The 26157-nt window shown below is 43.6% G+C and overlaps 1 protein-coding gene across 2 annotated transcripts in view; it reads left to right on the plus strand.

Moving 5' to 3' along the window:
• Positions 1-26157, plus strand: part of ZBTB41 (zinc finger and BTB domain containing 41) — an 86101-nt gene that overhangs the window by 41830 nt on the left and 18114 nt on the right. For both annotated transcript variants that reach the window (XM_077452764.1, XM_077452762.1), the window contains exons 6-8: positions 486-615; positions 15671-15766; positions 16908-17014. In XM_077452764.1, coding sequence (XP_077308890.1) covers positions 486-615; positions 15671-15766; positions 16908-17014 — 333 coding nt within the window. The remainder of the gene's footprint in view (positions 1-485; positions 616-15670; positions 15767-16907; positions 17015-26157) is intronic.

Below are 26157 nucleotides of genomic sequence, written 5' to 3' on the forward strand. Positions count from 1 at the left end.
AATATAATCAGTTGAAACTATCACACTATGTGACTTGTCCTTATGTTTTCCCATATGTGTGTTGTGAGCCTTTCTGGTCAGTCCTAACGGTACTGGAATAACTTTGCTAACTACTGGTGTGAAATCTTTTTATTGTGATGCTGATCTTGTGATTTAAAGATCATATTGATCTGGTAAGACATTGGGGAACTTTATTTGGTCTTAATACTTTGAAACTGGCACTTTGAATGATGCACTTTTTGTTTTTGAAGTAATATGTTTGCATGTATTACATGTTTATTTTACCTATTGATTTGTTTGTTTGAATATGATGATCGCTTATAAGCTCTTTTTTTTTTTTTTTTTTTATTCCTTAAAGGGATAGCGCGCCTTGCATTTGTTTGGTATTTAGTGTGCTACTTCATCTTTTTACATTTTACACTTGAAGACAGCTGAACATGTAATTGATGCAGAGTTATTGGGTTTTTTATTTATTTTTATTCCAGGTCCCTTTCCTTGTGATATTTGTGGACGTCAGTTCAATGACTCTGGAAATCTGAGACGCCATATTGAATATACACATTGTGGAAAGAGAAAGTATAGCTGCTTTATCTGTGGGAAATCCGTAAGAGAAAGGTAAGTTGGTGAAGTTAGGAGAGAGGTGGAGGAAGGCTTTTCTTTAAACTGTAAGTCCATCCTAACACTAAAATCCCTTCATCTACAGACATCCACGATTTAACACTAACCTATCTAGCCCTGTAAAGAAGACATCTGTATACATACCTTTTTTCTTTTTTTTTTTTTTTTTTAAGCCAACCCGGTCTCTAGTAGCGGAAGCTCTGCAGAGGACACAGCCGACAATGGCTGCGAAATTAATGTGGAGTGACGTCACCCTTAAACTTACTATGGGACTTCCATTGTCTGCTGTGTCCTATGCACCCACCCACACAGTGAAGCCGCAGCTGACAGCTCAGTGTGGGATCTGGTCAGATCGGCATCAAAAAAGGTATGTATACTGAATTCTTCTTTACAGGGCTAGATAGATTAGTGTTAGATCATGGATGTCTGTGGATGCAAGGATTTTAGTATGAAGGTAGCCTTTTACTTTAAAGCGGATTTAAATCCATTTAAATTACTGACTGACTTTTTTAATAATCGGACACTCACCTGTCCCACGGTACAGCGATGCAGGTAAACGAAGCCCCACTCCTCTCCTCCTCCTCTCTGTAGCCCTGGCATCACTACTGTGGGCGGCACTGCGCATGCACAAGCCACGCTGTGATTGACCAGGCAATCTTCTGGGACTTGTGATGTGTCACAGAAGATTGCAGAGAGGGAGAGGTGAACTTCCTTCCAGGGTTGCGGAGCCCCGCATAAAGTGGGGGGTGGATGCCTCCGCTCCCCTCCCCCCCACCCAAAAAAACCCGTCGCTTAGACCCCTTTCACACTGGGGCGTTTTTCAGGCGCTTTAGCGTTAAAAAAAGCGCCTGTAAAACGCTTGAAAGAAGCCTCATCTGCAGTCCCAATGTGAAAGCCCAAGTGCTTTAAGAGCCCTTTCACAATGTCAGCTCCCGAAAAATGCTCGTAAAGCGCAGCTTAAACTAGCAGCGCTTTACCAGTGTTTTTCGAGCGTTATTGGGGCGCTTTTAACCCCTGCTAGTGGCCAGATAAAGGGTTAAAAGCGCCCACAAAACGTTGCTGCCAATAGCGTTTTTCAGGCATTTTACAGGCGCTTCCCATTGATTTCAATGGGAAGGGGCGCTTTAGGAGCATTGTATTCACCGCTCCAAAAGCGCTGTAAAGAAGCTGCTTGCAGGACTTTTTTTGACGCCTTGCCAGCGCAGCGCCTCAGTGTGAAAGCACTCGAGCTTTTACATTGGGATTGCAGTTGCGGCTTCTTTCAGGCGGTTTTTTTAACGCTAAAGCGCATGAAAAAGCCCCAGTGTGAAAGCGGAAGTTCCATTCTTGGGTGGAACTCCACTTTAAGTAGTCTAGCCACTTCAGCCCCGGAAGGCTTTACCCTCTTCCTGACCAGAGCACTTTTTACAATTTGGAACTGCACTGCTTTAACTGGTAATTGAGCGGTCATGAAATGCTGTACCCAAACAAAATTCGTGTCCCCCTTTTTTTTTTTTTTTTTTTTTTCCCCACAAATAGAGCTTTCTTTTGCTGGTATCTGATCACCTCTGCAGTTTTTATTTTTTGGGATATAAATGAAAAAAACAAGATTTCTCTTATAATCAATGACTGACACAGCTCCTCTCTTTAGCCATTGGGTTATTACGCCACCTTTAGGAGAGGACTAGGCATAACATGTTAACATGTAATGAAAAAACACAGAACTTCTAGTTCCGCCTAAGGGACGGTCCCTTAGGTAACAACCCCCCAGCCTGCCATGCAGCTTCAGTTTTATTTTGCCTAGTGAAGAAAAACTGCCATTTTGAGAATATCAGAGAGATTCCCGTTGACTCTTTCACAGAAAGTGGTCTTTCTAGTGGCCATTACATCGGCTAGGAGGGTTTCGGAACTGGCGGCCTTGTCTTGCAAGTCGCCCTATCTGGTTATCCACAAGGATAAGGCAGTGTTGTGTCTGCAACCTTCTTTTCTGCCGAAGGTGGTTTCGGCGTTTCACATCAATGAAGACATTGTTTTACCATCTTTGTGTCCGAAACCGACACATCCTAAGGAGGTGGCCCTCCATTCCCTGGACATGGTTCAGGCTCTAAGGGTGTATCTGTCTGCCACGGCTCCCTTTCAGAAGTCAGACTCCTTGTTTTGTTTCCGTGGCCGGTCCAAAAAAATGCATGGCGGTCTCCTCGGCCACCATTTCCAGGTGGATCAGACAGATTGTAGTACAGGCCTACGCCTTAAAGGGGCAAGAAGCCCCCCTTTCCGGTCACGGCCCACTCCACAAGAGCAATCAGAACGTCTTGGGCCTTCCGACATAAAGCGTCTGTCGCTCAAGTGTGTAAAGTGGCGACCTGGTCGTCTGTTCACACTTTTACAAAATTCTACAAGGTAGATGTCAGTGCATCAGCTGATGCCTGTTTTGACCGCAAAGTTTTTGCAGGCGGCTGTATAGTTGCAATTGCATATACAATTTTTTATTTTTTCCTGTTTTTTGGGTAAAAACGCAGTACTTTTAAGTTAATGCACTGTTGCATTTGTTACCTCAGTTTTGGTGCGGTTTGAGGGTAGTGTCTCTCTGTTGAGGAGCACCCTGGTTTTTTGTGGGTACAAAAGTTTGGTTATCCCACACACTGTCATTTTTGTGGGAGAAGTTTATACTAGTTCCCACTTGCCATGGTGGATGGAGTTTTATGCTGTTTTCCCACCCCTCGTTTTGGCACTGCTTGGGGACGTCCCAATGGCTAAAGAGAGGAGCGGTGTCAGTCAGTGAATAAAAGAGAAAATAGGATTTTTTGTACTCATCGTAAAATCCTTTTCTCTGTAATTCACCGACTGACACAGCATCCGCCCCTCCTATTTTTCTTTACACTATACTGCTTGTTAACGTACTGAAGCTGCATGGCAGGCTGAGGGGTTGTTGCCTAAGGGACCGCCCCTTGGGCAGAACTAGAAGTTCTGTGTTTTTTCATTACATGTTAACATGTTATGCCTAGTCCTCTCCTAAAGGTGGCGTAACAACCCAATGGCTAAAGACAGGAGCTGTGTCAGTTGGTGAATTACAGAGAAAAGGATTTTACGGTGAGTACAAAAAATCCTATTATTGTCTACTTTTTGTTATATAAAAAAATACAATAAACACAATTTTAGTCATACATTTAGGCTAAAATGTATTCAGCCACATGTCTCAGGTAAAAAAAAAAATTCAATAAGCATATATTTATTGGTTTACACAAAAGTTATAACGTCTACAAACTCGTGTACATTTTCTGTAATTTACAGCTTTTAGTTTGACTACCTATCTCATTTCTTGAGGTGCTAAAATGGCAGGGCAGTACAACCCCCCCCCCCCCCATTACCCCACATGGAAAGTAGAAAAGTAGACACCCCAAGGAATTTGCTGAGAGGAATGTTGAGCACATTGAATATTTTTTTTGTCATAAGTGATTGTGTAATTTTTTTATTTATTTTAATTATTTATTTATTTTCATTTTTCAAAGTTGTCACTGAAATGTATATATTGCTCAAACATGCCATGGGCATATGTGAAATGACACCCCAAAATACATTCTGCTGCTTCTCCTGGAACTTTTTGGGAGCCTAGCCATGTACAGGACCCCAAAAACCAATCACCGTCTTCAGGCTTTCAGAGTGTGTAAATTTTTGATTTCACTCTTCACTACCTTTACACAGTTTCGGAGGCCATGAAATGCCCAGATAGCACAAAATTCCTTTTCTTTCTTCATTTTCAAAAACAAATGAGAGCTGCAAAATTGCTCACCATTTGAAATATAGACAACATTTCATAGCAAGTAGAACCTGCATTCCTTTAAACCCTACCAATGAATAAGTAAATGCACCAGCCCGCCTATAAAACCACTAAATAAAATGGTTATACCTGTGAACTGACAAATCGCATATAATAAATACCAATAAGGTGCTTTACACCATGAATACCTATCTAGGTGTATCAATCAAAATCAGTGTACAAATCTTAAATAACATTTGCGTGTGAACCAAACAACAAAAGTCCATATATATGTGAATCTTGTGCCCGTTTTTTTTTTTTTTTTTTTTTTTCTCCGAACCATCAATGGAAAACCTTCACCACATTATGGATATCACCCGAGAAGTGCTCAAAAAAACCTGTGTGTCAGCTTACCAGATGAAATTGACCTAATTAGTGAAAAAAAAGTCAAGTAGACTTTTGCAAGACAATCCTTGCTGTGTTGGAGAAATCTGTGGATCAGATACCCAGTCCCCAGCATATGGAGCTCACGGATGGAATATGAAACAAAATGCAGAGAAACCAAAAATTGTGAAATCTCATTTAATTTAAAAGGTTAAAAACAAGAAAAATGCCAAATGGCTACTTGCATATCTTGTGCCATGGCTCGAAACTGACGCTGAAAAGCGCTGCTTATTTGAATGGTATCCCACAGTATTGCACTGACAAGCGGCGTGCGTTCCACCTATGACGGGGAGACAACCACAGGGACTGGATATGATGTAATCGCGTGACCAATGAGGCGTAACTTTGGTCACGCGATTATGTCACGTCCCTGTGGTTGTCTCCCTGTCGTAGGTGGAACGCATACCACACCAAGATCGGTGTGATAAGATGCTTTCCCAATGGCGCTCTTTTTATATCCGGCGAAACCGAAGTCGTGAAATGATCACAGCTTCCGGTTTCTTAGGCCATAGAGATGATTGGAGCCGTTCTGGACTTTGATCATCTCTATGGTCAGCTGGCGGAACCACTGGCTGCATTCTCAGGTTCCTCGTGGGACAGGAGAGCCTGACAAAACCATGGAAGACGGCAGGAGGGCATTCCCTTGCACTGCTTGTAAAAGCAGTCTAGTGGCTAATTAACATGAAAGCTGACCACTGGCTGAAAGGAACGATACCAAGATGGGTGGCTTCCAGGCCCCCCTCGCCATTTTCTTTCCACTGCTGATCCCATAGGATTGGAAGCTCGCGCGGGAAAGGTTATTTTTCAAAGGAAAGCTGTAGGGCCATCGGCGACGGGTGTGGGGCTTAGCAGGGTGTTGGCGTCCTCCAACGTCCAGCGCAGGAAAGAGTGCTTAAAAGGCACCATTGTTGTTACTGCAAGCTGTGGAGGGAAACGAGCAAAGGTGCCATGAAAGCGGCTTGGTGACACAGGCATTCCTTTTGACACATTTACTGCGGCATCAGGCTGAGCATTAATAGCAGCGACAGGGTTGGACTATTGCTCAAGCAGCGGATGTGTTCCTTCTGGTAGTACCTCTGCTTTGTGCATCGGGCTATGGTTGGAAGGAAGGGTAAAAACACCTCAAAAAGGGGCTCTAGAAAGATACTTCTACAGTCACATGGAAGCCTAGAGCCATCTCAAAAAAGATGGCATCCTCCCCGAGCGTAATATGGCTGGTCAGAGTGAGCCATCAGGAGTGACGAGTGTTGCAGCTGCGCTTAACACTGCAGCCCCTGTATATATTACTAAGGAGGTTTTTTCTTAAACCATTTTAGGCTTGGAGCAAAAAATGTACGTTTTAAATGCATCCCAGAGTGGGACTAAGCGTAACAGGTCCCCGTTCATTGCTCAGGACCCTCATGCTGAGTAACAAGGGGCGAGAGATGATGAATTTCTCTCAGGGGACCAGGAAGAGGCTGGTGGCTCCTCTTCTGAACAACCTAATATGGAAGAATCAGGTTCACAAGAGGTTGTTGTTACAATCTCTTACTGAATAGATCCGCTCCACATTTTTGCTGCCAGTAGCGGAGTCAGTCAATGAACCCACGTCTGGTTTGGGTTCACTAAAGCCTCCCCAAACTGTTCATGCTTTTCCTATCCATTGATGGCTAAAAAAAGCTTATGTATTCTGAGTGGGAGCACCCAGATAAACCGTTTTTTCCTCCAAAAAAGTTTTCAACACTTTATCCTATGGAGGAAGAGTTTAATAAGAAATAGGGGATTCCAGCAATTGATGCTACTATATCCTCTGTGAAGAAAAACCTGACCTGTCCTGTAGACCATGCTTAAATGCTGAAGGATCCAACAGATTAGAAGTTTGAATTCCTTTTTAAAAACTCTATTTCGCTCGTAGGTTTAGTGGTTCAGCCTGCACTGGCAGCAATTGGGGTATCTCAGTCCTTAAAGGACCAGTTTATAGAGGTACTCAAGGTTATTCCTGATCAGCAGGCCCAAGATTTGGCCAGGATATAAGAGACATTGTGTTTTATAGTAGACGCTAAGAAAGATTCTATTCTCCACAGCTTATGCTAGGGCTGGTACATGTGCGTAGAATCTTATGGTTGAAAAATTGGTCAACTGAAGCGCCATGCAAAAAAGCTCTTGGCCAGTTTCCCTTTTCACGGTGAACGGTTATTTGGAGACGATCTGAATAAGTACATCCAAATAATTTCTAATTGGAAAAAGTTCCCTTTTTACCAGTTAAGAAGAAGTTTAAGCGGTTTTCTTTTAGACAAGCTTCTTCTCCAGTGCCAGGAGCATCAGACTCCAGGCAGTCACAACGGCCTCCACTGTCAGGTTTCAAGAGGTAAACTTCAGGGTCAGTCCCAGGGTCAAAAGAGGCCCTGGGAGAGGAAACCCACTAAACAAAATACTGAAACCTCCTTATGAAGGAGCGCCCCCGCTCGCTCGTGTGAGGTGAAGACTTCTGCAGTTTTCAAGGCTCTGGCAGGAACAATGTCAAGACAGATGGGTAGCTTCCTCTCTAAGTTACAAACTAGAGTTCAGAGAATTCCAGTCTCCTCGTTTTCTCAGATCAAACATTCCCAGAGATCCAGTAAAAAAGAAGTCTCTCTTTCTAGCTTTGGATCATCTCTTGTCTCAAAGAGTGATATCAGTGGTCCCCTTGGAAGAGCGAGGCTTAGGGTTTTATTAAAACCTTTTCATGGTACCAAAACCAAATGGGGATGCCAGACCCATTTTAGATCACAAATATCTAAACCGATTTTTGAATATCCGCTCTTTTCGCATGGAGTCAATCTGATCTGTAGTCTACATCCTACAAGGTGGAGAACTTCTGGCGTCAATCGATATCAAGGATGCTTATGTCCATGTGCCGATTTTTATTTTTTTTTATTTTTTTTCCCTGCTCACCAGAAATATTTACGCTTCTAGGTAGAAAATCTTCATTTTCAGTTCGTAACTCTGCCCTGCAGTCTAGCTACTGCACCTCGAGTGTTTACAAAGGTCCTGGCTCCTCCTTTAGCCAGATTAAGGGCTCAAGGTATAACAATACTAGCCTACTTGGACAATCTACTCTTGATGGATCAGTCGGTAACCTGCTTAAACCAAAGTTTGGTCACCGCAGTCAGCTACCTGGAATACCTAGGTTGGATTCTCAACCTAGAGAAATCCTCCTTTAAAACCATCAAGGAGATTGCAGTACTTGGGGCTGATCATAGATACAGGTGTTTTTGCCCCAGGAAAGGATCAGTTCCATAACGGAACTGATTCAGTTGGTCAAAACACAGAAGAATCCTTCTATTCGACTTCATGAAATTGTTGGGAAAGATGGTGGCTTCCTTCAAGGCCGTTCCTTATGCGCAGTTTCATTCAAGACTGCTGCAAAACAATATCCTGTCAACTTGGAAAAAGAAGGTCCAAGCTCTGGATGTCAGAGCCTCAATTGGTGGTTGATATCAAAGAATCTTCAAAAAGGAAAACCCTTTTTACCAGTTACCTGGAAGGTGGTAATAACAGATGCCTGCCTTCTGGGCTGGGGAGCAGTTCTGGAAGAAGTCTGTCCAAGGGAAATGGAAGGGAGCAGTAAGGGAAGGAGGTTATTTCTTGTGGCCCAGGAGATCTTGGTTTGCAGAGATCGTAAAGATTGCAGTAGGGGGCCCATGGACTCTGCCACTATGATCAGACCTTCTCTCACAAGGTCCGGTGTTCCATCCTACCCCACAAGCGCTAAATTTAACGGTCTGGCTAATGAGACCCACATTCTGAAGGACCGTGGGCGGTCATCTTCAGTATTTCCTATTTTGTTTAATGCTAGGAAGCCGCCCTCCAGAGTCATATACTATAGAGTCTGGAAGGCATATGTCTCTTGGTGTGAATCTAGGGGTTGACACCCCAGAAAATGTCATAGGTAAGATCCTCGAATTTCTGCAGATGGGTTTGAGTACTATCAAAGGCCAGGTGTTGGCCTTATCTGTGTTTTTTCATTGACCGCTTGCTTCACACTCCCTGGTTCTGGTTCGTAACCTTATTCAAGGGGTAGCGTGGATTAATCGTCCAGTTAGGTCACCCCTGAACCCTTGGGACTTGAATTTAGTCCTGTAGGCATTACAAAAACCTTTTGAGCCAATAAGAGATATTCCCTTGAACCTCTTGACAAGGAAAATAATTTTCTTGGTTGCCATATCTTCTGCAAGAAGAGAGTCAGAGTTGGCTGCTCTTTCTTGTAAAGAGCCATATTTTGATTATTCATAAGGTTATATTGTGGCCTCATCCTAATTTCCTACCGAAGGTAGTGTCAGGTTTTCATTTAAACCAGGATATTGTTCTGCCTTCATTTTTTCCAGAACCTCATTCTGTGGAAGAATGGTCACTACATTCTCTTGATGTGGTGAGAGCGGTCAAGGTCTATTTGAAGGTGATCACTCAGAGTCATAAAACAGATGTTTTGTGTTTGTTTCCAGACGGTCCTAAAAGAGGATAGGCAGCGTTGAAATCTACTATTTCTAAATGAATTTGTCAAGTGAGTGTTCAAGCTTACGGTTTTAAAAGGAAAATTCCACCTTTTTTTTATATTAAAGCACACTCTACCAGGGCTGTTAGTGCTTCTTGGGCAGTGCATCACCAAGCCCTCATGGCCCAGATCTGCAAGGCTGCAACTTGGTCTTAAGTCCATACATTTACCATATTCTATAGTAGATGTAAAAGGTCATGAGTATATCGCCCTTGGGCACAGTGCCCTACTTTGTTGTGTCTCCCTCCCTTCAGTTGCCATTGCTATGGGACATCCAACATAGTAACTACTATGGCTCTGTGTCCCGTGATGTATGATGAGAAAATAGGATTTTACAGGTAAGCTGTTTTAAAAATCCTATTTTTTCAAGCAGCCTGTGGGCTGAACAAAAAGAGATTGATTGTTGGGTATGGGTAATTCACCATTAGAATACTGCCCTGCATCCACCCACTTCTAATGATATGCATACACCATTTATTTTTTTATTTTTTTTAACTGTGGTGGTGAAATCGCCTCCTACAGCACTGGAGTCACTGATTTACATATGAGAGCAAACACTGTTGCTGTCAAGATAAATAAATCAATGCTGCAGCTGAATTGAGTACCTGAAAGGTAAACAATGGTAACAATAAAACATTAACTCAATAAAACCACAATCTGTGCCAAAAAAACTGTGAAACACATATGCTGAAGCATGGGGCAATCCACCCCTAATGTTAGGGGCAAATCGCCCCTCCACCCCTGCCCCCATGCTTCAGCATATATGCTCTTCTTCTTCTTCTTCTTCTTCTTCTTCTTCTTCTTTTTTTTTTTTTTCTTTAGTGGTGAAATCGCCTCTTTCATCGCTGGAGTCGCTGATTTATGTATAGCAAGAGCAAACGCTGTTGCTGTCAAGATAAAAAAAATCAGTGCTGCAGCTGAATGGCATACCTGAAAATAAAATAATGGTTAACCATAAAACACAGTAAAGTATAAAAATTACATACCTGAAAAGCAAACATCATAAAACATAGTAATAAAACATTGCAGTTATAAAATAAAAGCACAAAATGGTTGTAGTTTTTTTCTCTCTCTATTGTTCTGCTCTGTTTTACTGTATTTTTTATTTTTGTGGGGGGGTTTTTTTCAACTTTTTTATTTATTTATTTATTTATTTTTTTACACTTTTATTTGTAACTGTAACGGTTCCAGGTTTGGGTCTCTAAAAATGCGATGGCATCTTTGGAGACACTGTGTAAGTGTGTCCTAGTCTGTGCAGTGTTGTACCCTACGCTAATACTCCACTAGTGTGTGGTAGCGTTCGAAACATTCACAGATGCAGAGACCAGGTTGGTCAGGACAGGAGGGACAATAGCGGTTGTCATGCCTAAATCCGCACTTGCTACAGACACGACATCTTCTTTGGGATAATCGATTGGTAGGGAGGACATACAGAAAATGCCTCCAATGCAGCCGGCTCACTGCATTTACATTGAAAAGTTGGGCTACAGCACCGTCTGGAAACAGGATTACTAGAAAAGCTTATTTATGCTGAATAGGATCACCTGGATAAGCATTTTCTCCCTCCAAAGAGATTTCCAGTTCTCTATTCCATGGACGAGAAATTCACCAAAAAATGGAAGGTACCAGCAGTTGATGCTGCTATTTCTAATGTGAATAAAAGTCTAACTTGTCCAGTAGACCATGCACAGATGCTTAAGGATCCAACAGATAAAAGGTGGGAACTCTTGTTAAAATCTGCTTTTTCCTTGGCAGGTGTCGTTACTCAGCCTGCAGTAGGCGTCTGTCATCACTAAAGCAGTCGTCATCAACCCTGTCCACAGAGCCCACTAACAGGCCAGGTTTTATGTATTAACTTGGGGAGATGCAGACTAGAATACTGCAATCAATGAGCAGCAAATTATATCACCTGTGATGTATTTCCGTTATCTTGCAAACCTGGCCTGTTAGTGGGCCCTGAGGACAGGATTGATGACCACTGCCCTAAAGGACTTAGACAGGCCCTTAACGAGGTTCCTGCATGACAAGCCCAGGAATTGGCCGAACTACCAAAAGTATTATGCTTTGCCATAGATGCCATTAAAGATTCTATTCATCAGGTATCCCATCTTACGCTTATGCTAGTACATATGTGTAGAATCCTGTGGTTAAAAACAATTAGTCAGCCGAAGCACCATGTAAACAGCTCCTGACTGGGTTCCCTTTTCATGGGGATCGGCTATTTGGGAATGATTTGGACAAATACATCCAAACAATTTCTAGTGGGAAAGTACTCTTTTGCCAGTCAAAAGAAAGTATAAACGCCCTTCATTTCAACGGGCTCTCTCTCCTGCACTAGGGGCTTTTGCCTCCTAGGCATTCGCCTTTGCATGAAGTTGCTAGGAAAGATGGCTTCATTAGATGCCAAATTGTAAAGATGGCAGTGGAGGGTCCATGGTCCCTCCCACTACGGCCAGACTTACTTTCACAGGGGCTGATATTCCATCCTACCTTACGATCTCTAAATTTAACGGCTTGGCTATTGAAACCCACATTCTGAAGAAACGTGGGCTTTCCGGGTCAGTTGTCTCCACCTTTAATCCAAGGAAGCGAGCTTCCAGGACTATATATTCTAGAGTCTGAAGGGCTTATGTTTCCTGGTTTGAATCCAAGGGTTGGCACCCTCAGAAGTATATCATAGGCAGAATTATTGCCTTTCTACAATTGGGGGTAGAGATAAAATTGGCCTTAAGTACTATTAAGGGCCAAGTCTCAGCTTTATCGGTCTTATTTCAAAGACCGCTTGCTACACATTCTTTAGTCTGGGGTTTTATGCAAGGGGTGATGTGGCTTAATCCACCAGTCAAACCTTCTTTGAACCCTTGGGACTTGAACTTAGTTTTGTCTTTGTTACAAAAACAGCCATTTGAACGGATACAATACATTCCCTTAGTCCTTCTGACAAGGAAGCTGTTATTTTTGGTTGCTATATCCTCAGCAAGGAGGGCTCTTTCTTGTAAAAAGCCATATTTGATTATTCATGAAGACAGAGTGGTGTTACGCCCTCATCCAGACTTTTTTTTCCAAAAGTGGTTTCAGGTTTTCACCTGAACTAAGATATTGTCCTGCCATCATTTTTTCCAAAACCATGTTCCAGGGAAGAGAAGTCACTACATTGTCTTGATGTGGTGAGAGCAGTGCAATTCTATTTAAAGACAACTGCTCAGTTGTCTACAGATCAGTCGAAAGATTGATGTCTTAGGCCGCGTACACACGCGGGGACTGTTCGCTCAACTTTGTCCGCTGAACAGTGTTTCAGCGGACAGTCCGCTCGTGTGTGGGCTTTCAGCGGACAGTTTCAGCGAACAGTCTGCTGAACAAAGTTTTTCGGAATTTCCGAAAAACTGTCCGCTGAAACTTTGCTTCAGCGAACAGTCCCCTCGTGTGTAGGCTTGTTCGTCAAACTAAGTTTCGCGCATGCTCAGAAAGGATTTACACGCCGAAGGTTGCATTGCAGTGTATAGGACGTCGTTTTCTAGTCCTGTCGTACGTGCCGTTCACGTCATCGCGCACGGTTTCAGCGGACTGTTCGTTCATCGTGTGTGGGCAAGTCCGTCCATGCTAATTTTGAGCGGACTGTCCACTGAAACTGTTTGACGGACAAAGTTGAGCGAACAGTCCCCGCGTGTGTACGCGGCCTTATTTATTCTGCCTGTCGCTAAGTGTATTCGGCAAGTTTATAATTCAAACTTATATTTTAAGGGGTAAGATTCCCCCTTTTCAAGTCAAAGAGCACTCTACCAGGTCGGTTATTGCTTCTTGGGCAGTGCGTCACCAGGCCTCCATGGCTGAGATCTGTAAGGCTGCAACTTGGTCTTCAGTACATACATTCACAAAATGTTATCAGGTGAATGTAAGGAGGTATGAGGCTATCGCCTTCGGGCGCAGTGTGCTGCAGACAGCAGTAAAGGTCCTCAAGTCTGGGGGTACCCTCCAGGGTTGTGGCTCCCTCCACTCAAGTAGTATTGCTATGGGACGTCCCATTAAGTAATTACTTAAGGCTCTGTGTTCCATGATGTATGATAAAGAAAATAAGATTTTTATAACGGCTTACCTGTAAAATCCTTTTCTTGGAGTACATCATTGGACACAGAGGTCCCTCCCCTCTTTTTGGGGTTTAAGTGTATTGCTTTGCTACAAAAACTGATGTGCTCCTGGAAGGAGGAGGGGTTATATAGGGAGTGAAATTCCTGTATATAATGTATAATATGTATATATGTATACCAGTGTCCATCACCTGAAGGTGCCTATATACCCATTAAGTTATTACTTAGGTTCTGTGTCCCATGATGTACTCCAAGAAAGGGGTTTTACAGGTAAGTTGTTATAAAAAATCCTATTGTATAGCCTGTTGCCCTGTCACAGAGCTACATCTTGACCCCCGTCACTGGCAAGCTTGCTGGGAAGATGCTGTTTGAATGACAAGCGGCCAGAAAACGTAATCAGGGACTCGTCAACGCAGACAATTTGATCAGGAGTAAACAAGGCTGTGAACTGTTGGTTAAAGTGGTTTATGAGGGGCTGAATTTTGTAGAGCCGATCGTATTCGGGGTCACCTTGAGGATGACAGAGTTCATTGTCATTGAAATGCATGAACTGCAAGATCTGCTTGTATCTTGTCCCTGTCATGCAAGTAGAGAACACGGGCATATGGTGAACTGGGTCAGTGGACCAATATGACCGCAACTCACTTGTGTTTAGTTATGCCCATGAGAAGGGATAGGCCCAGGAAGGTCTTAAATTCAGAGACCGTGATAGGTCTCCAATCTCTGGCAAGGGTCAACTGGGGATTAGTGGCGATGAATTGACCAGCATACAAATTACTTTGGTCCACAATAGATCTATTATAGAGCTCTTCCGTGAAAAACGGCAAATAAAAATCGAGTGATGTAAAATCAACTGTTTTCAACCTGAATTCGGGTTGGCCACAATTCACATTGGCAAATGCAGCAGGAAGGGTACTATGTGCTTGACGGTCTTTGTCATCTTTGTGGCAGGAGGACACCAGTTGTGCTAGCCACCTCACCAGTTGAACTGCACTTTTGCGACTCGCCATACCGCGTTATACTGCAGTGCTGGTTTTTACTGGTACACTAGTGAGACTCACAGGAAAAAAAAAGAGCACCTGACTGTCAGCGACGGCTTCAAACGCTACCAAAAAAACTGTTAGCGTTCACAGGGATTAGGCCTGACTCTACAAATGCTGCATTTATGTGTTTAGCATTTTGTGACAGTGATCAATTGATACTGCACTTGGGGGCAGATGGGCTAAATGCAGGTGCTAGCAGATATCTGGGCTGATCCCGCTAACACTGCATTTTTGGGAACCCTAAACTACTGGGGACGCTAGTATAGATCTGATCAGATGTTGATCCGTTCAGACACTATACAACTAAGGGAGGTGTATGGTGCATGTATGGGTGTTAGCGCTACTGGCACTAATCTGATGCAGACCCTGACTGATGCTAAAACCTAACTGATATCACCCAACGGGTGATCGGAGGGTTTTGCCTTTATTTAGGTAATATACGACGGGTACCCCGACGCTATAAATAAAAACTAACCAGCGTCACCCGTAACACTAATACGTTGATCAGTGGGTTAAATCTTTATGGGGGGGTTACCCTAAAGCTACCTGGGCCTACCACTAACTGCCGTAACGCTGATTATTGTCACAAATTACACTGGTGCAGCGATCAAAGAAAAATATGAACAATGCACTGGGTGACAGTGTGACAGGGGGTAAAGGGGTTAACTGGGGGGGGGGGGGGGGTGGTCAGAGGGTGACAAGTGTGCCTACGTGTACTGGTGTTAGTGTAATGTAGATGTTCTCTCCTCTCTCTCTTTGGAAAGAAAAGGATTCCACGAGGGGAGATGACATCACTTCCCCTGCCTGTGTTTACACTTCCAGGCAGGGGAAGGATTTCATTCACCAGAACCAATCAGCAGGTCAAGCCATAAATTATTAGCCTGGACCTGAAGATTGATCAGTTCTGAAACAAATCCGATGGTCACGAGCGCAGTGCACGCCCCCTGGCAGTGAGAGCGCACTCCGTACAGGATTTTGCACAGCGATGCCATTGTGCCGCAGTAAATGTACACGACAAGTGGCTAGACAGGTTTACTGGACTGTACAGGTCTCCTATTAAGTAAAACATGTAATGTCTGTGATTTAACTCATTTTTTTTCACAATAAAAAGTATATACGGTACTCTGTTGCAGCCATTGCTTGTTCAGTACTCAAACTGCCTTTCATCACTGTAAATGTTATATGCGTAATTAATTTGAGCTATTTATGTATTTGCATGTTTGTTTTTAAGGACCACATTAAAGGAACATCTTAGGATTCACAGTGGGGAAAAGCCACACCTGTGCAGTATTTGTGGGCAGAATTTCCGTCATGGTAGCTCATACAGGTAAGTAAACAACACATAACGATAATAATGTTTTTATTACAGAGAAACTCAGACCTGACTTAACATTTTAAAACCCGTAGGTAATAAAACTCCTAAATTTATTAAATGGATGCATTTGCCTGCTCATTTGCAATGAACCGCAAACTGTGGACCAAACAAGTCAAGCTATATGTCTCTGGCAACATAATTGTGTTGACTGATCACATATCTGGTGAAGGAGGGGCCGTATACAAACAAAATTTTAAATCCTTTCACTATGTGAGAAATGGATACACCAAGAAAGTTTATTTCACAAGAAAGGTTGTATTTTTCAGCATTTGTATGTTATGTCTGTTCAGTCAAACGGTAAATTCCAGCATGTCCACATCTAAAAATAAAAATAAAAAATGGTATGTAAATACCTTTTATTTTTTCTGGCAGCCTTTGGTCCAGTTGCATATGTTTATGATTTCACTTCCTCCTTAGCTGGTCCCTGCAGTGGGTGGATCTTAAATGTTGCAGGGAACAGTGTCATATTATGATGTGATTCTGGTCTCTGGTGCGTCCAGGACAGCCTGTTGATGCAATTCCCAAAGGCTCTTGGTGCCCGGGATCAAATTAGGTGGGAAGGAATGATGCCGACAATTATTCAGTATGGGAAATCTGTAGCATCTAATGGCAGAGAGGATTTACTGAGGGGGACTGCCTGACAGGGTAAGTGTTGAACCTTTTTTTGGGGGGGGGGGGGGGGGGGGTTTGGACAGAGTAAGGAATAGAATTCTTTTGAGGTTTTTTTTTATTGCTTTCTCTGTCCATGTGACCACTTTTATCTGAACAGAAAAGTTTGTTGGTTGCCACCAGAAGAGAAGGTAGGGGAAATGTTTCCTCTAGGGAAACCTGATTATGTAACTTTTCCAAAAGATGATTTCCTCTTTGTTTTGTCAATGAGCCTGGAAGTGAAGAGACATCTTCCCAGTGGAAGAGTGCAAAACAAGCTGATGGGGGTCTAATTATCCCCTACTATATTTAAAATGGAAAGAGCTGGAAATAAAGAAAAAGTTTGGTCTAAATATACTTTTTTATTTTTTTTAGAAACTGGCACAATAAATTGTAAGATTTTGCACTTATGTGCTAAAAGGGAAAACTTGCCTTTGTATCTTAGGCTACATATTCGTGTTCATCATGATGACAAGCGTTATGAGTGTGAAGATTGTGGGAAGACCTTTATACGACATGATCATCTCACTAAACACAAGAAGATACATTCTGGTAAGTTAGTTTTTGTTTGTATACATTATCAAGAAAATAGTTTCCAGTTATATTTTGGTACTACTGAAAAGAGGAGCCGTACGTACGTGTTGTATGTTAGTGCGTTCTTGACGTTCGGCATTTCCGACGAGATTTGTGTGACCGTGTGTATGCAAGACAAGTTTGAGCCAACATCCGTTGGAAAAAAAAACATGGATTTTGTTGTCAGAAAATCCTATCGTGTGTACAGGGCATTCAAATTGAAGTAAATCCAGCACTGACTGGCTTCAGAAAAAGAAAATGTGCCTTTTTGGAGTGGCCCAGACAGAGCCCAAACCTTAACCTCATAGAGATGCTATGGAATGACCTTGAGAGCCATTCACACCAGACAAGCTAAAAAATGTGTCTAAGGTGAACCAGCATTTTAAAGAACTGTCAAATTCCTCCTCAAGGTGTGCAGATCTGATCCAGTGCTTGCTAGTTATTGCTACCAAAGAAGGTTCGACCAGCTGTGAACTTAAGGGATAACTTATTTTTTCCTCCAGCACTGTGAATGTTTGGGTGTGTTAAATAAAGACACGATAAATTACAACAACTATTCCAAAAATGTTGGGATGCTGTAAATTATACATTATTTTATACATTAAAAAACAATGCAATGATTTTAAATCTCTTAAACCCACATTTTATTCACAATAGAAAAATAGTAAACATATCAAATGTAACATAACAAATCAAATACCTCTCAATGATGCGAGGACCGGAAATTGTCACCAGCTTGAGGCCGTCTCCTCCCCCTGCGTTCCAGCCCCCGGCTGGAGTGATGCACTTGCCGCCCGGGACCCGGAAGAAGCATGGAGGCTGAGAAGACCCAGAGGAGACGCTGCACTCACTGCTGTGAAGCGCGACATCCTCTCCCAGCCTACAGCGCCGGTCTAATAAGAGCGGGACCCCCTGCAGCCTAAACCCTAGCCGGGTATGAAGGGGAGCAGCCACCTGAGAATCCCCCACACGTAAGGGGAGATGCTCGGCTGGCCTTAAAAAAGAAGCAAGATACAACAGGTATGCCCCATACTGCCTCCACCTGGAGATGGCGTAGCACACCCTTGGTTCCCTGCAGCGCTTCCACAATGGTTGGAGGAAACACTACAACTGAGGCCATGGTGGAAGTGTCCGGTCTATAAAGATTGATTGCAGTGTTTCCTGGGAAAGTGGGTGGAGCTACGCTCTCTCCAGGTGCTGGCCTGAAAGACAAGGTGAGACAATAGCCTTGCTTTGAAATAAAATAAAAAAAATAAAAAAATATATATATATATATATATATAATGGTGTGGTGGGTGTGGCCAGACTATTATCATTGTGAGGGGGTTAAAGGGGTGTGGTTAAATAATCCCTCTTGTACCCATAAAATATGCTTAGGTTGCTGTGCCAGAAGTAAGAGTCTCACAGATATGTACACCTCATCACAATCATTTAAAACTAACTGAAACCCTTCCATACATATTATTCTGTTCATAATAAAAATAAATTTGTAACCTGTTATGTTACACCCTGGATAAGGGTGTAACGTAACATATTGCAATAGATGAAATTGTCTATTAATGTTAAACTTGTGCTTGCTTTCTACTGCACAGATGCTCAATTCAGCATCAAATATTAGGTGGGCAGGGTACAGGGGGTCAAGAGTGCAAAGCACAGGCATTTAGCAGGGCAGAGCACAAGGGGTCCACACAGCAGCACATATTACACGGGGACAAAGCATGGGGGGACATAGCAGGGCACATTACGGTGCCTTGAGAAAGTTTTTTCATACCCCTTGAAATTTTCCACATTTTGTCATGTTCCAATCAAAAATGTAAAATGTATTTTTTGGGGATTTTACGTGATAGACCAACACAAATTGTCACATGATTGTGAAGTTAAAGGAAAATTATAAATGTTTTTCAGCCCCCTTTACTTTGATACCCCTAAATAAAATCTAGTGGAACCAATTACCTTCAGAAGACACTTAAGAGAAGTATGGGTTTGAACATTTTTGCAGAATCGTACTTACCTAGGTGTATACAAGATGGGTCCAATGCTGCATCTGTCCCCCACCACCTCTTCACTTAGAACTGAGCCACCGAACACTGCCGATGGCTCGGTTCTTACAGATTACCTGTTAGAGCCTGCAAAAGACTTGAGACTTGGGCGGAGGTTCACCTTCCAGCAGGACAATGACCACAAACATACAGCCAGATCTACAATGGAATGATTTACATCAAAGCATATATATATGTGTTAGAATGGCCCAGTCAAAGTCCAGACCTAAATCCAATTGAGAATCTGTGGCAAGACTTCAAAATTGCTGTTCACAGATGTTCAGTCTGACAGAGCTTGAGTTATTTTGCAAAGAATGGACAAAAATGTCACTATCTAGATGTGCTGAGCTGGTAGAGACATCCCCAAAAAGACTTGGAGCTGTAATTGCAGCGACAGGTGGTTCTACAAAATGACTCGGGCCTGAATACAAATGCATGTCACACTTTTCAAATTTTTGTAAAAAAAAACATTGAAAACCATTTATCTTTTACTTCCACTTCACAATTGTGTACCACTGTGTGTTGTTGGTCTGTCACATAAAATCCCAGGGGTATGAATACTTTTTCAAGGCACAATACATGGGAGTACAGTGGGGCATATTACATGGGGGTACATATGATGAGGGGCAGCAGTATGTGCCTCAGTATAATAAATAACCCCCTCCTCCAGGTCACTCTCTCACAATGTGCACAACCCCCCCCCCCCCATCATCTTCTCTGAATTCACAGACCTCAGCTAGTTCTCAGCTGCATGGGGGTTTTCCTTTTTTCCCTGTGGTTAGGATGACATCATCGCTCTGCACCTCAGTGATGCCAAACCCACCCCCAGATAGGTGCCTGCAGCTTTTGGACAGCAAGAGGCTCTGTGTGAAAGTGTGTCACATGGAATTGTGACAGGATCCAGGCACTGGCAGTTTTGGCTGCAGCGATCTGTCTCTGTGTGCAGTGTGTGGCAGGGCCCAGTGGGACCCCCTTCCCTTGGGCCAGTGTGCCCTGCATGCACTGAACACATTGATGATATGTCACTGGTTTCAAGAAGTGCAAAATATTTTCAAATGGTGAAGGGTCTTGACTGCCAGCAGGCCAGTTAAGCACCTGGACTCATCTACTAAGAAGATATGCTGTTGTCAAATATGTAATGTGTGGTTTAGCATTGTCCTGCTGAAATATGCAATGCCTTCCACGAAAAAGACATCATCTGAATGAGTGCATATGCTGATCCAAAACCTGGATATATCTTTCAGCACTGATGGAGCTTTTCCAGATGTGCAAGCTGCCTATTCCATACGCATTTATGCACCCCATACCATCAGAGATGCAGGCTTTTGAACTGAGCACTGATAACAACCCAGAAAGCCCCTAAAATTGCTGCAGAAATCCAGTTAATGTCAAGGGGCTCAAATCCTTTTCTTGACACTGTAAAATGGGGTGTGTGACGAAACGTCCCTACACTCCGCTTGAGTGTTTCCGTCAGTATACCGCTTACTAAGTCCTGGAACACGAGTCCAATGGATCTGGCTATAGGAACCCCCGAGAACTAGACAACACCAGTCTTGAAGTTTGGCCCTAATACCAGCTCTTCTGCTGGAGGCTTATCGGGTTGTTTTTCCTCAGCAGAAAAGTCTATCAAATCCCCAGTCTCTGCAACTGGTGTCTGGGGATATAGGTTCACCATCTCCTGTCCATGGAACCCAGAAGATGCTGTCAGTGCTGAGCAGAGGTTAGCAGAGCTCTGCCCTGTTGTCATCACTTCAGCTTTGGGGATGGAAATCTCCAGATTTTCCACTGCCAATTCTCTGGCATGCTGCTGGACAGGCACATTCCTCCATCCAAGATCATCCCATGCAGAAACAGGTTCATCAAGGTCAGTCAGCACTTGCTGCATCCACCATAAGACCTCCGCGTCCATAGGGGCAGGTTGGCAAAGCACACTGTTACTCTGCCACATTGCCAACTCTTCAGCCAGGATTTCAGAGTTGTCCACTGGTATTTCCTTATAGTCCCAGGCAAAGGGAGCCCAGCCATGGCACTGAGCAGAGTCCAGCAGCCATCTGTAGGCAATCTCCAGCTCCCATTCCTGAATGGCCAGAAACTCTATATCTTCCAGTGCCTAGTGCACTTCCAGGACGTTCAGTAGCCCTTTTTCTGAAATCCATGATTTCGTCAAACCGCCACTCCAAATCACTCCCAAAGTTAGAGTCCCCTGTCAGCTTCACATACAACAGTCCCAGGCCGCCATAACTTAAGCCTTCCGTTAGGCTGTCATCCGCTATCCAGGGACATGCTTGGGATACATGCCACAGGAGGGCTCTAACTCTCATCCAGCTTCATCTCTGCCCAGACCAGCCTGCTTAATTCAGCTGTCTGCTTTTTGTGCATTTTTTTTCTCCCAAAAATAGCACCCGCAATCCATACTGCGACTAGTACCTTTCATGGTTGGAGGGGAGCACTTTTCCTTGGTGACGCCGCTCACGGGCTAGCACTTCCTTCCAGAGTTCGCAGTGGATGGAATCAAACCATCCCAGCAGGACCTGCTCTAATACTGGTCCTCTATGCTGTAGCTGCATCTCTCACAAACTCCTTCTGAATTCCTCTTCCATGGCGGCTGGTATCTGTACCTCTCCTCCTCTCCTACTATCCGGACCTTGGATCCAGGTGGAAGTTTGGATGTCCCAGACTGCAGGAAGCATCCCACTGCTTGCCAACAATGTGACAAAACGTCCCTACGCTCCGCTTGAGTGTTTCCGTCAGTATACCGCTTCCTAAGTCCTGGAACACGAGTCCAATGGATCTGGCTATAGGAACCCCCAAGAACTAGACAACACTAGTCTTGGAGTACATCGGGAATAATCTTTTATTTGAGATCTCCCACAAATCTATACAGCAAGATGACTAAAACCTAACCTAATTAGGTCTGTTACAGGGTGTCTGCTCTTATAACCGTTACATGGAACCTGTAAATATACTATATGCTAAGGCAGTGGTCCCCAACCTTTTTGGCACTGGGGACCAGCATTGTGGATGAAAATTGTGGCAAGGCCGGGGGCGCATGGGGGGACGATGCGGCTTTTTGCGGCCAATTTGTCAGGAAATGGCTGGTGTTAGCACTTCATCACAACACCATGGTTAATATGGTGTCAGGATGATTGAAGTGCATCATTTTTATTATTATATTGTAATATAAAATTAAATAGTTCAACTCACCATAATGCAGAATCTGTCACTAGATGCAGCTTGTCACTTGCTACCTGCTTGCCATGTTGCCTATCACCAGATTTCCACATGCCACATCGCCTGCCACCAGATGCAGATTGACACATGCCACAGTCACATGTCACCAGATGCAGATTGCCACAGTTCAATGCCACCAGATTGCCACGTCACCAGATGCAGATTGCCACAGTCACTTGCCACATGCCACCAGATGCAGATTGCCACAGTCACTTGCCACATGCCACCAGATGCAGATTGCCACAGTCACTTGCCACATGCCACCAGATGCAGATTGCCACAGTCACTTGCCACATGCCACCAGATGCAGATTGCCACGTGTCACAAGCCACATGCCACCAGATGCAGATTGCCACATGTCACCAGATTGCCACAGTCACTTGCCACCAGATGCGCATTGCCACAGTCACTTGCCACCAGATGCGCATTGCCACAGACACATGCCACCAGATGCGCATTGCCACATTCACTTGCCACATGCCACCAGAAGCGCATTGCCACAGTCACTTGCCACATGCCACCAGATGCGCATTACCACAGACACATGCCACGAGATGCAGATTGCCCCATGCCACGAGATGCAGATTGCCCCATGCCACGAGATGCAGATTGCCCCATGCCACGAGATGCAGATTGCCCCATGCCACCAGATGCAGATTGCCACAGTCACTTGCCACATGCCACCAGACTCAGATTGCCACAGACACATGCCACTAGATGCAGCCTCTTAAATGCAAATTGTCACTAAGCTCAGTGCAGTGCAGTGGAGTGGAGTTGTGGGTTCCGCGTGAGAGAACAGAGGTGATGCGGGGCGGGCTGTGAGAGATTATGTAATCTCTCTGCTCCCCCTTCACCTCCAACAGTATACTGGCCGGGCTGTGTGGGCGAAACAGCGGTGATGTGGGCGGGCGGTGGGAGATGTCATCTCTCTGCTCGCCTGCTTCACCCCCAGCAGTGTAGCGGCAGGGCTGTGTGGGCGGAAGTGCTGTGATCGCTCTGCTCACCGCAGCCGCATCTCAGTGCACACTTCGTGGCCCGGCTGCAAATGGGCTCCGGCCCGGTAGCGGGCCGCAGCCCGGGGGTTGGAGACCCCTGTGCTAAGGGATTGAAAATGTTACATTTTGTAAATTACTAGTTGCATTAACACATATTTATATATATTTTTCGTTCTGTAATCGGGACAAAATGTAGCGTTTTATTTGTGCAGCAAAAATTTCTGTTTGTATAATTTTTGTAGAAGGGAATTGTGTATCCTTTAAATTTTCTCCCCACCTTGCGTAATCAACATAATCATACTGTTTATGCTACAAAAAGAAGGATCTATCCCCAGAAAAATTAGGTGCTTCTTTAAAGAAGAACAATATTTAAGAGTCCATATCACCTTGCTCATTCAGGACAAATGATTGATCCCCTTTAAACCTAACTATCCCTCTGATCCACTTATACCCACCTTCAGAGTATTCCCCAACTGTTCGTTCCTCCATTGCATCTGCTGCAAAATGCCCACTGTCTGAGCATACAGGGAGTGATAAGGTTACACCTATTTTCATGTTTTCAGACCAATCCATTGGCCACTATGCCTGACTGTTGCCTTATGGGAGGAGTTGACATGCTTTTTTGTTTTGCCTATGTTCCTAAACTTAACTCCATAAAAGCCTTTGTGTCCATGTACACATAGACTTTTACAAAAGATCAGCCGTTGCTGTGGTTAGGGGACGTTCAACTTCCCTCCCCTGAATGCGAAAGAATCGCGTTCAGGATGGGAATGTTTTGACCTCCGGTCGCAAAATTGTGGTGAGATTTTGCGGTTTCTCATGGCTGCCGGTCATCCTAGTCCAGTGATGGCGAACCTTGGCACCCCAGATGTTTTGGAACTACATTTCCCATGATGCTCATACACTCTGCAGTGTCGGTAAGCATCATGGGAAATGTAGTTCTAAAACATCTGGAGTGCCAAGGTTCGCCATCACTGTCCTAGTCTTTGTGTACATGAAGCCTTTGCACTAAATAAATGGGCAAGGTAACAGGGTCTCTAAGTTGAGAAGTTGAATTTCTCTATACCTGACTTTTACAGAGGTAGACATTTGTTACATAGTCAGGTTAAAAAAAGACACAAGTCCATCCAGTTCAACCACAAAAAAAAATATATATATATAATATCATACAAGCCCATATACCCAATTCTATACCCACAGTTGATCCAGAGGAAGGCAAAAAACCCCAGCAGAGCATGATCCAATTTGCTAAAGCAGGGAAAAAAAATTCCTTCCTGATCCCCCGAGAGGCAATCGGATTTTCCCCGGATCAACTTTACCTATAAATGTTAGTACCCAGTTATATTATGTACACTTAGGAAATAATCCAGGCCTTTCTTAAAGCAATCCACTGAGCTGGCCATAACCACCTCTGCAGGGAGTCCATAAAACATTTTCACAGCTCTTACTGTGAAGAAACCTTTCTGTATTTGGAGATGAAATCTCTTTTCCTCTAGACGTTAAAAGTGCCCCCTTGTCCTCTTTGTTGACTGTAAAGTGAATAACTCAACACCAAGTTCACTATATGGACCCCTTATATATTTGTACATGTTGATCATATCCCCCCTTAATATCCTCTTATCAAGAGTGAATAAATTCAGTTCCTCTAATCTTTCCTCATAGCTGAGTTCCTCCATGCCTCTTATCAGTTTGGTTGCCCTTCTCTGCACTTTCTCCAGTTCCCCGATTATCCTTTTTGATAACTGGTGCCCAAAACTGAACTGCATATTCCAGATGAGGTCTTACTAATGATTTGAACAGGGGCAAAATGATATCTCTCTCTCTGGAGTCCATACCTCTCTTAATACAGGAAAGGACTTTGCTCGCTTTGGAAACCGCAGCTTGGCATTGCATGTTATTATTGAGCTTATGATCTACCAAAACCCCCAGATCCTTCTCCTCTATGGATTCCCCCAGTTGTACTCCCCCTAGCATGTATGATGCATGCATATTCTTAGCCCCCAAGTGCATAACTTTACATGTCTCAACATTAAACCTCATCTGCCACATAGTCGCCCAATTAGACAGAGCATTGAGGTCGGCTTGTATATTGGAGACATCCTGTAAGGACATTATTCCACTGCATAGCTTGGTGTCATCTGCAAAGATGGATATTTTACTTTTGATTCCTGACCCAATATCATTTATAAAGATATTAAAAAGTAAGGGTCCCAACACTGAACCTTGGTGTACACCACTGATAACCTTAGACCATTCAGAGTAAGAATCATTAACCATTACTCTCTCTGAATTCTGTCTTTTAGCCAGTTTTCTATCCATTTACAAACTGATTATTTATTTTATTTATTTTATTTTATTTCAGTTACTTGTATAGCGCTATCAATTTACGCAGCGCTTTACATTGTACATTCACATCAGTCCCTACCCTCAAGGAGTTTCAATCTAAGGTCCCTAACTCACATTCATACATACTAGGGACAATTTAGACAGGATCCAATTAACCTACCAGCATGTCTTTGGAGTGTGGGAGGAAAACTGAGTACCTGGAGGAAACCCACGCAGGCACAGGGAGAACATGCAAACTCCAAGCAGGTAGTGTCGTGGTTGGGATTTGAACCAGCGACCCTTTTTACTGCTAGGTGAAAGTGCTATCCACTACACCACTGTGCCGCCCATTTCCAAACCTGTAGACTTTACCTTGCACATGAGCCGTGTGTGCTGAACTGTATCGAATGCTTTTGCAAAGTCCAAGTATATCACTTCCACCGCCACCCCTCTGTCCAAGGTTTTACTTACCACCTCATAAAAAGAAATCAGGTTTGTCTGACAACTTCTGTCTTTCATGAATCCATGCTGT

The sequence above is a fragment of the Lithobates pipiens genome, unplaced genomic scaffold (genome assembly GCF_037356315.1).
Source record: "Lithobates pipiens isolate NorthernLeopardFrog02 unplaced genomic scaffold, aLitPip1_a1.2 Scaffold_23, whole genome shotgun sequence".
In the NCBI taxonomy this organism is placed as follows: domain Eukaryota; kingdom Metazoa; phylum Chordata; class Amphibia; order Anura; family Ranidae; genus Lithobates; species Lithobates pipiens.